Source organism: Pomacea canaliculata, linkage group LG10, assembly GCF_003073045.1.
Source record: "Pomacea canaliculata isolate SZHN2017 linkage group LG10, ASM307304v1, whole genome shotgun sequence".
Taxonomy (NCBI): Eukaryota; Metazoa; Mollusca; class Gastropoda; order Architaenioglossa; family Ampullariidae; genus Pomacea; species Pomacea canaliculata.
Window position 1 is genome coordinate 2,313,045 of NC_037599.1, and position 12,155 is coordinate 2,325,199.

The 12,155-nt window shown below is 45.2% G+C and overlaps 1 protein-coding gene across 2 annotated transcripts in view; it reads left to right on the forward strand.

Moving 5' to 3' along the window:
- Positions 1 to 12,155, forward strand: part of LOC112574056 (acetylcholinesterase-like) — a 29,829-nt gene that overhangs the window by 8,393 nt on the left and 9,281 nt on the right. Inside the window, exons 2-3 of one of the 2 annotated variants that reach the window (XM_025254868.1) lie at positions 9,501 to 9,674; positions 10,248 to 10,395. In XM_025254868.1, coding sequence (XP_025110653.1) covers positions 9,501 to 9,674; positions 10,248 to 10,395 — 322 coding nt within the window. Of the gene's footprint in view, positions 1 to 9,500; positions 9,675 to 10,243; positions 10,396 to 12,155 lie in introns of those variants that run through there. The other variant, XM_025254869.1, reaches the window with a different exon arrangement.

Consider the following 12,155-nt stretch of genomic DNA (forward strand, 5'->3'; position numbering starts at 1 on the left):
AAGTTGCTTGAACACAAGTATCAGATGCGAACGGAGGGAAGATGGGGGTGGAATAGAGTGCCGTTAATGAATTTTTTAATGAAGCTGGACACAGAGGTATGTCGGGTAGATATGTTAGCTCTTAGTGTGTGGTTAACATCAGGTCCCGCGGGTAGCGCTGATGGCGTGGCTTGCCACCCGGCCCTGGATAAGTCCTTCACCCTGAACAGCTTCCTTGTTTCTCATGAATAAATGTTTCCAAATACACGCTTGTGTGTGTGTGCTTGTGGGAATAAGAAATAATAGTGGTATAACATGATATCAGTTGACACTGTATTACACGGTATTAACATGGTATCAGTTAAGCGCACCACGTGGTCTGCCCAGACATTGCCACTGGCCTCTACAAGGATGGAAACCTCGTAAACAAAACTCACCATTTTCTACTGACAAAAACAAACTGAAACACACAGGAATACGAACCTCACCTGCTCCCTGCTATCTTTCTTTCTGACATAAACGACGGGGAAGGTAGGAAAACATCGATAATAATAACATTCTGATAATCGCCATCTAGCGGGGAGGAAGGAGGAGGGGAATGGAACTTGGGGGAATAGTTGTAATGATCTGGTGATAAGTTCATACTTACAAGCTGTGCTGTGCTCCATTACCAACGGTTCCCCCTCCCCGAAAGAGTGAAGGGAAGGTGAGTAGGGGCTAATGGTTGTGTCTGTATCCAGTGATGGATGTCTAATCTCGCAAGTAGGATTTTCCTTTTTACAGCCTCAGGACCGATGTCACGAGCCGCCAGCCTGCAGTAATTAACCCCATTACCGATGCCAGACTGACAGGATTCCACGCTTTTTAATCGAACCGGCTCGGTGTTCAGCTTTTTTAAAAATGTTATTGCCCTCAAAGGGTTGTTGTGCAAGTGCGAATGTCTGAGACAGAAACTGTGATTTGTAGAGTACATCACAAGGAGGGCAACCATCAAGACAAATATGTAACCGCCGACTGGGGGTCCGTCGTCTGCGTCTTGAGACAGTGAACTCCAGTCACCGACTGATTGGTGGACTGTCCGAGACAATCCCAACTCCTATCCGGCATTACAATTTTTTAGTTCCACCATTTTTTTTCGTTCTTTGGATTGATTAATTTGATTTAGTTGATATTTTTGATCGCCTGTCCTCTCTACCGAGGATTTCCTCAGACAAGTTGAGTTCTTCCTGTCACCTCGACATCGACAGTCGTGTGAGTGGAAGGTGAGAAGAATGGGGAGAGCTGTCGGAGAAGGACGAGTGGACACACAACAGGTGACAGACTTGCTGAAAGTCGATCATTAGTTCGATTGTGTAATAGATATCCCCCTCCCGGCCAGTAACACCTCCCTCTACCCCTCCCCTAAATATAAAAACATCTTATGCGAATTCTTAGAATACTAGAGCTGAATTTCTGTCTGCCAGTCGCTCACGGTTCTATGTTTTTAGATTCTTTCATCACCCGTGCCTCTATTAACCTCGATTATAACTCTTTGGAATGTGGAAACACAAGAAGTCAGGTGATTAGAGCAGGTGATGTCTGCTCGTGCTTGGGATGCCATCACACAACACACACAGCATCATCATCGTCCTCATCATCATCGTCTGGCCTAAACTGGGTGAACAAGTGTAAAGATGTTTGCCAAGGGTTTCCAGCGAAAGCTTTGGGTGTTGCAACTACAGCCACATCCCCATCCCCGCCGCTGCCGCTGTAACCGTCGACTACAAGCCAGACACCTGCTGATGCATTTAATCCTCTGGCGCGGCGCCAAATCATTTGCAGGAGAAAACAAGCCAGCCACCCTCCCTTCACACCCGCACGCCCCTCCACAATCCTCCCCCGGGTATTTTTGTCTTCGCAACATTTCTGCTTCTTCAACGCCGTTGTTATTGTTATTTAGTCGGCCAATGTGTCTACGGAAATGCGAGTCCCGACCGAAAATAAAAAGCTTCGCAAAGAAACTCCTGTAGTAAAGTGAGAGCAAAACAATCTTCTGCTAGTTCTCAAGCTTTTTCTTGGCGGCTTCAACTTTCATTTATTTGTGGTTGCCGACATACATTAAACAGAATGAGGGACATTAAGAGTGTACTTGCCTCAGATGTCTGGGTGAGCATCAACTGAGAGAGACAGACAGGGAGCAGGACGAGCACATACACTCCTTCTTTCTCTCTCTCTCACACCCAATCTTTCTTCTCTCCCAGTTTGGTGCTAATTACTTTCGTTTGTTAACTTTGTTGGGTAGTGGCCTCGAACTGTAACCGTCGTGAACTCGAGTTCCTCCCGTCTGATGAGTGACATAGGGGAGGGGCAACACAAGACAACTCGGGGGTCGGTAGGTAGGGTCAAGGGTCAGTAGGTCAGACAGGTAAGCTGGGACAAGGTAGCACAGTGTGGTCATCTTGTAGTCAGTGCCAGGACTGACAGCCAGTGAAGCTCATGAAGGTGTGATGTAGAGTGGTTCATTGTCAGCTTTAGCAAAACAAGACGATCATCAGTCTTTCTGAGTGAAAGACAGACAGACAACAGACAACAGACGGTCTGAGTTGTAGGTGACTAGTCTCGTACCTTAGGGTGTAACTCACAGTTGGCATGTCTGGTGGACACAAGCTGTCCCTTTGTTTGCTACTTCGAAAAAACTAGAGTTTAGTCATTCCTTCACGTGTTTGTTGTTGCAACTGAAATGTTGCTATAAAAGTTTTCACTTGATGATGATCATCAGTGATGTTACAAGCAGGTGCCTGTTTGTTTTGGAAGCTCTTTCAGACTGTTCACTTTTCTTCACAAACCTGTAAACATCTGTGTGATAAGAAAAGAAAGAGATGAAAGAAAAATTGTCACCACGAAATATTACTGGTCCTATGATACCGAGTTTTAAAAAATACGAAAGATGTTGGTACACTTGTACACTTTCTTTTCCCGCCCATGCGATGGAGGATGTTCATTATGTTAATTATGTTAATGGGGTTTATGGTGGACATTGGCGACATCACGGTCTTGATATCATTCTGGATTGATTTATAAACTTTCTTTAGAGGGTTGTTCAAGCTGGTTGTCAAAAATAAAATTGAATAATTATAATATACATGTAGTGAACTTATACAGCGGTCCTATAAGCAGCCTCATGGCGCTTTACGGAAAAAGAGAGACGGACAGACCGACAGACAGACAGACAGACAGACAGACGCGGACGCACGCAGCATAACATGTAGACACAGCATGAGATGAAGATGTGGAGCCAGAAGATGCTCTCAGCGGCCACGAGGTCATGGACCGGGTCGATTATCCGATTCCTCGTCGCAGCTTCTTTCTAAGTGAGGTGTACATGGGGATGGGGGGAGGGGAGGAAGACAGGGACACGCCTTCAAAGAAGCTTCTGGTCTTTGACTCAACGAATAGATGACGATGTTCCATTCACTGACATCAATCGTCTGTTGCATGCGAGAATAGAGGAGAGTTGTCTTCTGCTAGAGCGAGAGAAAGAACGAGAAGGAGAGAGAGGTTGAATAACTGATTGATTGATTAATTGATGTCTTGGTATTTTCACGAATGTTTCCAGTTGTAAAGCTTCTTTGGCTACAAATGCATAAAGTAGACAGACAGACAGGCAGACAGGCAGACAGACAGACAGACAGACAGACAGACAGACAGACAGACAGACAGACAGACAGACAGACGGACAGAGAGACGTTTACTAAAGAGAGGTAAAATATAAAAGTGCCGTCTGCTTGATGTGTTTGCTGTCAAAATCAACTAAAGAATTTTCTTAATGAAAAATAAAGCTATGTTTTTTAAGGAGCAAACAGCTGATCATTCAGGTGAGGAGTTTCATAGACACATTTACAGCTTAAACGATGGCAGGATGAGATGCACTCTTGAGGTAAAGAATAAAAACAAAAGTGCTGGAAGACGACAAACAGCACTCGTGCACTATCAGGGTGTGATTAATCACACCCGTCAACAAGTCTTTTTGCAACTTTAGGAGATCCATTATTAAAGCCCCAGGAGGGTGTGAAAAATGACAGACACCAAGAGCTCTGGTCAGTTGAACATCAAACCTTTGTGATATCAGTATGCAGCTGCAGTCTTGCCATCTTACATTGGATGCTGACAGTTTGCTCAAACACTTTTGCATGTGTATGTGAAGATTAATGACATCAATGGCTTCCCATACACAGGTGTTGAAAAGGAGACAGAATGTATCCCATCACACACCAATTGACTCCATCTTGAAAGTGTCACGTGGTGCTATAACGTTTCCTCCTCTTCTAGAAACAAATACTTTTACAAATGAATGTCGAGTCTGTTAAGTAGACTCACATCTTCTAGCCACAAATGAAAGCCATGTGTTCTGGAAGCTTTTAAAAAACAAATTAACGGAGTATCTTTGGAGATCGTGTACAGAACACGGAGAATGAGGTTTTGGCTTCGTTTAATGAACTTCACTTTGTGTAGCCAGAACGCCACCTCCTCCAAAATATCCTCCTTCCCACCCACTGAATTTTCTTTGCCTACATTTCGCGCCTCCTTGTCGATGTTAGCAATAATCTCAATAATATACTCAGTGTTACACCACCTCAACATCCTGCTTCACGAAGTAGGTGTGAGTGAGGACATCCGCCATGTGGAAGAATAAAATTAGCGTTGGGGATTCCTCAGACAGGAGAACATTTGTTGGAGTTAGGGTCTGACAAGTAGGGGACTGAATCCTTGCAGGTAAAGCAGTTTATGTCTATAAAGGTGAGGTTGGAACGGTTGAGAAGGGTTGTAGCTGTCTGTGATGTTTCACATCCTTGTCACAATCATGTTGCTGTAGTGCACTGGGGACACAGAACACGTGGGTTTGAGTTTTAAGGATGCAATAAGAATTTGCTACTTGAAAACACGAACTACTGAGGTAAGTACATCGCTTTTTATTTAATTTATTGGAATATTTTACAATGAAGACGACAAAAGTTAAAAATAAAAAATATTTAAAAAAATCAAGAGCGCCCCCTGCCAATTGCACATGGACGCCAAGAAGCCTTTCATGTTGTATATTCACTCACATAAAAGCTTCATCTTCTGCAATTAGTCCCTAGGGGAGAGTGGAAATGACGGGAAAATCGTTAACATTAATAATAAAAGTTTTTGGAACATTAATGCCCATATCAATGCTTGTAGTAGGCTTCGTGTGGAAGGCAAATTGAATTCCATCAACGATGGATCTACATTTCTCAAATACCTACTTCACATCAGCAAATAACTTGTTTAAATTGTTTGAGCGCAAATTTACTTTTTTTTCGACGTTCAAGACTCACCAATGAGCAGAAAAAAAACAAGCCAATAAATTTAACAATACTCCCTGCCGCCAACACACACACATGGGATGCTTTAGACTTTTGCACCAAGCCAAGACACTTAAAAAAAAGTTGCTAGTTGATTAATTTCCACAGACAGAAGTGACGGGTTTTAATTAAAAATCCCGTCAGACTTGAGGTGGCTTAGAAACTAACCCCTTCATCCCATTACCCAGAATAATTCGATGATCTAATTCAGCAAGAAACAGTGTAGTGGAAGAAATAGGAATTATTGATGCTAAAGGTCAGTAAAACTATGGGTGTGGTCCCTGTCGCCTAGCAATCAGGCCGCAGACCACTCGTTGGTCTACAAGGTCTGGACAAACAGCTCAGGACACACTTGTCCACCATGAGTCTCTTTACAGAACAAACTCTAGGCTTGCTCACAGAACTCTTCACTCCAAACCCAGGGGTTAATCACTTCCGGTTCTCACTACCAACTCTAGGCTCGTCAGATAGTGAGTGGTCTCGTTTCCACACTCTAGGCTTGCCATGGAGAGCTCTTCTGACCTCTTGGGCGTTCTCGAGGTTCATCCCTATCGCAGCATCAGCTACCAGCTGCAGAAGCTTTGCTGTCATACTTCTCGTCCAGCGAGTGTTGGGTCCAAAATTTGATTCTAGCACCAGGCGAGTGTAAAGTTCAGGAACATTACCACACCACCACTAGACACCCGACCACTGCGCATGAGTGAGGCCTCGTGGCCATTCAGGATCATCAGTCCGACAAGAAGTAGTCCTTCAGTCCTAAATAACGGACAGGCCTGCTTCTGACTTTGACCAGCTCCCTGGGCGAGCTGAGTATAGGTTTCACAAAGGCACTTGGTCTGTCAGTGGAAATGAATTATTAATGTGGCAGGCAATGTTATCTAATGAGCACAAGGTGCTCGCAGCCATTTTCCCGCGCAATAAGACTGCAATAAAAGTTACACCATTGAAGACCCTGGCTCCGAGTTGTTTTCAAGTCAGTCGGCTGCTGCTAGACAAAAAAATCCTGTTCTCACCTTTCATCGCCCTACCCAGCTCCATCCACCGCTGTGAAGAGAGGCCATTAAAGTCGGGGGACAAGCACTCCCAGACAACTGACACCTCTCTGTTGGAAAAAAGCTCAAAACCTAAAAATGTTGATGATGTGGTGTGGTTTGTGTTTAGCTGCACCACTTAGCAGTTGAGCTGTGACATAGGACTGGATGCCCTCCTTTTGGAAGAAACCTGAGAGAGAGAGGGTGTTGTGTGTACAGTATATTTTGTGGAAAGGAGCTACCTTTAATGATGCTTAGACTGCTTCCTGAGTGGACAGGACCAACTCTTGTTTGTGTTATGGTTTCATGGAAATTGCAGGTAATTAGATGGTGCAGAGCTCCCCGATAGGCCTGTAGGGTGCACATGGTGTTTGTCTAATGATCAGGTAGCTCAGTGCTAGATACTCCCCACCAACCCCGGTATGTCCTTATTTGTTCGTTTAAGAATATGCTTTACAGCATGGGCACAGAATTCTGTAATCGAAGAGCCTTAGCTATCCCTGACCTGTTGTTCCTTTGGACAATTAGAATAAAAGAAAAATTATACACAAGATGTGAGCCTTATGATCTGCACCTTTTTGTTGTCAGAGGACTGGCATACCTCTCCCAGGTTTAGAGTTGCCCACGAGGTAGGTTGCCTCCACTCCATGGTTACCGCCCATTCAGAGATGGGACTGGTGCAATTTAATCTCACTGGTGGCACAATAGAATTCATTAGCATGCCTCTGGGTCTGGCGACGACATTTTGTTCCCCGTAGTCGCCGAATAACCGTCTTCAGGTCTGCAGATACAATGCTGGCGTCAAGTGGAGATCACCTCGCGAGGCAGTTGACAGTCCTTGAAATCTTGTCTCCCCTTGCTACCCTCATCCAGCCTCACATACCCTACCTGCTACTTCCCCGCATCCCCACCCCACAGTGGTATGGTGATGTACGAGGCCATGTCTGGGGGATGTAGGACTGATGCCCGATGCTCTTTTCTTGTTAGCATTCCATGTGGAAGTGTGGAAAAGTGGAGAAGATGAAGTGCGTTCATCGTAACAAGGACCGCTCTGTCTTCTTTCTTCTCTTTTTTTAAATTTGGTGGTGGACTGGGAACCCGATTCATCTAATGTCCCCATTACCCTGAAGTGTGGGGGCGGGATTTGTCCACAGATGAAACACTTGGCACAGGAATATTGTAAGAACAAGTTTAGTATTATAATATTACAGTAACACAATCCTTCGGTTGCTGCCGGCGGTCTAGAATTATCTCCGTGCTCGGCGAGAGTTGAATGAAGTGAGGACAGGCGCTTAGAAATAGAATATTCAGGCGCTTAACTTGTCGATCCGCTAAACCCTTGGCAACATAAAAACAAACTAAAAATCTTGTTAAATCTGACACGCGGTGAAGGCCTTCTTCCCCGTAAAATTGGTAGCAAAGAAAAAAATGCGTTAACAGACCGAAATCTCGTTAAAAAAGCTTTGATAGATGTTAAATTGGAACGTCAACATTATTTTAAAATAAATGGCGAAATGTGTTCAGTGCACGAAGGTGGCAGAGGGAATGAGCAGGCAGCCTGTGAAAGAAAAAGGAAGATGAAAAGAATAAACACAAGAAACACACGCGCGCGCACACACACAGACGTCAGGTGCACATTATCATGTCTCCGAGCAGTTTTAATATCTGGAGTTAGCATGGTCCAGTGATGGATAGCTCGTGCGTTCTCTGCGTTAAGAACGGGGGCCGTCCTCACAGGAGCAATTCCGCTGAGCTATCGGATCTTGGCCGCGGGCGGCGTGACAGACTGCCACTCCCAGCAGAGAAACAAATGTGAAGGAAAGGACCGACTGTTAAACTTTAAAAAACCCTTCTATCCAAGAATATGCAGTTGCAGGCAATGGTTGCAGCTTCGTCTCGCGCCACCAAAGGTTTTAGGGGCTGAGGCGTGAGGAGTCCCCAAGCATTGGGATGAATATTTATAGGTTTCGCTGTCGTTTCCCATTACCCTGACCATACAGTTCAGTGTCTGGGCCAAATCGGCGCTAAATGTGTGATAGACTGCGCTACATCAGACATGGAGACGCGGCGGGAGAGAACAGAGTCTCCGCTCGCAAGGGGGCGCTGGGCAAGGGGAAGTTTAATGGAGGAGAGTTGCCTAATTTATAGGCACGAGGTAAGAGACAATGAAACTCGTTGGGAATTAAGTCTCGAGTCCTGCAAAGGCCGGTTACCCTCACTGAAACGTGATGGCGCCCCGGATGTAGCGATGATGGCCGGTGGTGTGTTGGTCTCGGTTGGCGTTATTAAAGAATGAGCTTCATGCAGCGCCCGAGGGAGAAGTTTTCCTCACTTTCTCGTAGACCTCGTTACTCGTGTCTGCTGTTTGAAAGGAGATGCTGTTTGTGTCCACAGGCTGGCCAAAAAATTGTCTAGTATTTGGCTGACCGACTTTTAAAAAGAACTTATTAATTGAGTTTATCGAAACCATGTGGACAACCGGAAAATTGTGAGTGAGGTTAATGAGTTTTGTTCAAATTGTCTGTAAAGGTCTAGTAGGGTGCCAATTCTTTTTTAATAAATGGGTCAAACTTAGTGCAAGTAATATTTTCTCAAGATCTGAGTGGTTACACACTTAACCATCCTCTGAATTTTCTCGAGATAGCCTCCTCCCAAAACAAACTACTGTGAATAGAAACAGGTCAACAACAGAAGTTTGAGGTGTTTACCTTTACATTCTCAATGCCGAGATGAAATCCGATGCCAAAGACAGTGACCGGATGTAAAATATGTACAAACGTGGTGATGTTGGTAGGCATGTAGATGGCGCTGAGTTTTATCCAATCGTTTGAAGAACATTGCAACGCACAAAACCTTTGACCTTTTATCAGCAGGTGTGTGAGAAAGTCCACTAATTCTTAAAACCTTTCTCTCTTGCCCAAAACTTGGAGGTTGTGTAGACACACTATACAATTGACGGGGACAGTCTCAACAAAACCTCGCCAGACGACCTAAGGCCCTCGTTTCCTTCACCAATCAGTCTGTTCCATCTGCCCACACTCGCTCTTCATCTTGTGATTGTTGGTTGCACGGGGCCAGTGTGTTTCGCTCTTTCGCGATATTGGCGATGTTGATGTCAATGTTGCAGAAGCCACTACCGCCGTTGCCATGGAATGGTGTCAAGGAAGTGACGTCACTGCGGAAGGCCTGTCTTCAAACCAGCTGGGAGCTCAGCTACGTCAGGAGCCACTTCCCAGACTTCACCAGGGAGGACATGGACGAGGACTGCCTGTACCTCAACATCTATGTCCCAGTCCATACGGTTTGTGAAGCAGTCCTCAAAGTTGATTTTCATTTCCATGTTATCTCGACTGTGTGGATACTTTATTGTAAAACTGGCTAAACTCTCTTTCACTTCTCTCTCTTCTCTCTCTCTCACACTCAAACACACAGATGGGTGGACAGATAGTGGCACTAGAAACACAAGACATGAAAATACTGGAAGTTGTTGTGAAACCAATGTACGTTTGTGATCCAAAACCATGGAGAATATGTTAGTCTTCGCCTGACATATTTAAAGACAAGTTTATTAATCTGAACTTAAAATCATATTTAAAAATCCAACGAAAATGTTATCGCATGCAGCTCGCACATTATTTTCGATCTCATTAAAGTAAAAAAATATATGAGAACTCCTTGTTGACAGTTTGAGTTAAAGACTTGGAAGCAATTTGGAATGGGTAACGCGATAAAAGGTGGGGTAGGGGGACTGGGGGAGTGAAAGAGACCCCTTCCCCCCCAAAAAAAAAAATGAATCTTTGGATATACGTTGCCTCGGCGATGAGCGGCGACCTTTGACACGAGCTGTGGGCATGACGTCATATTTTGAAGGCAGGTGTCCGGAGAAGGTGGACTTCCGGTGCTGGTGCACGTGCACGGCGGCTCCAACGAGGAGGCCATGGGGGGCATGCTGCACGCCGATGTCCTGGCTGCCCTCGGCGACATCATCGTCATCACCTTCAACTACAGACTTGGTGCCTTCGGTAAGCTCCCCTTTCTTCTTTCTTCGCTGTCTCCACCTACCCTCCCTAGTACACCCCCTGCCCCTCCCAACATAGCGACAGTGTGTCAGGTGGTGTGTCAGGTAGTGTGTCAGGTGGTGTGTCAGGTCATTAACATGCAGGTTTGCCGATAATCTACTCAGTTGACCCCGCACCTGACAGGTCAGTGGGTGAGGATTTTTATGGTGCATTAGCAAATGTCTGGGTTTGCATGTTAATGAGTTCGATTCTTAGGGCGCCTCGGACTTAGTAGCGTGTGTGGGTTTGTCTGTGTGTTATTTCGATCTCTTCATTTTGTCACTCATGAAACTTTTTTCAATCGACATATGTCTCTCTCGCTTTCAATCATCTTTCTTGGGAGACCACCCATCATCACACCACCGACGACCTCCTGCTTCAATCTGTGCCACCAGCTCCTGAAATTAAAAGATTAAAGTTCTCCAAAAAAAATCGCCAGTTTGCGCGCTGTGAGGTTATGAAGGAATGCTTGGTGCAGAGACCGTCTCGCGGTTCTAATCTGGAGGGGAGAAGGGTGGGAGGGTGAGTACAGGCCCTGTAATGTAATTGCGTAGGAACCTTCTAATCGATTATCGATCTTCATCGTCGGCTCACGTCGGTGCTCTAGACCACCGCTGTGGCTGCTACACTGGATGGAGAGATGACACGAGTTGTTTCTTTTTAAATCCCAGAATTTCATTTTAAAGACGCAATCAAGAAAGAAGCAGATTGGTGGACATAGCGGAGGGCAGAGAGAGGGAGGGGAGGACAATATGGAATTGCAACACAGTACTTATTGCGCTGTTCATTTTTAGGATCATTTCTTTCTCTCACATGAAGTCTCTCTATGGAACCTTTCTTGCCGCTCTCAACATCTTCATAATTTCTGCCAAGTCGATCGGCAATTTAGCTGTCAAATTACTCTCCAGAAAGAACGGAGGGACAGTAATTACAGTAATTGCAGTTGTAATCGCTGTATAGTTCTCTTGCAATGGGCTGGCATTCCAGTGGGGACGTTGACAGCCTTCGCATGTCATCATGCTTTCTTAGAAACTGCGTTGCGACAGGAAAACGGCAGGAAAGGTATAAAAATATAAAAAAGAGTTTTTAACAAAGAAACGACACAACAAACGATTAGCATTCAATATTTCACCACAGTTATACCAATCATGCGAACATAAACTTTATACAAAACAAGAACTAAACCAAGTGCAGATTATAGGAAAATCAGATATTTCGAGCACACGTCACTGAGTGCGGAAAGGAGAGAGAGAGAAAATGAAAATGTATCTTGTAATCAAGGGTGATGGGAGACGAGAAGATGAGGGAGGAAACTGATATTAGTGACAAGGAGCATCAGGTGAGGGTGAGCACTGAGCAACTGGATCATGGTGTTGATGCGTGGGTTATTCCATCTCTCTATCCTAGCTCTCTCCATTTCTACGAGTAATTGCGAGGTCCACAGTGGACCTGGTCCAGCGTGCGCGGGTGTCAGCACGTGCAGCTGGGAGTTGTCTGCGCTATATGCGAGGGAAAGGAGTTTACAGCCCTAACTTGGTGTCGATGGAATCACCAAAGCCTTCCTTTTCAATTTCCTTAAGCTTGTCATTGTTCTAGTTTTTCTCTCGGGCGTTGAAAAGCGCCATGGGGGGCATCGAGCGTGCGACAGGAATGTAGTTGGGGGGAGGTCACGCTCTCGGGCATGTCCAATCCAACATACTGCCTCCTCCTGGGCCGGTGTTGTC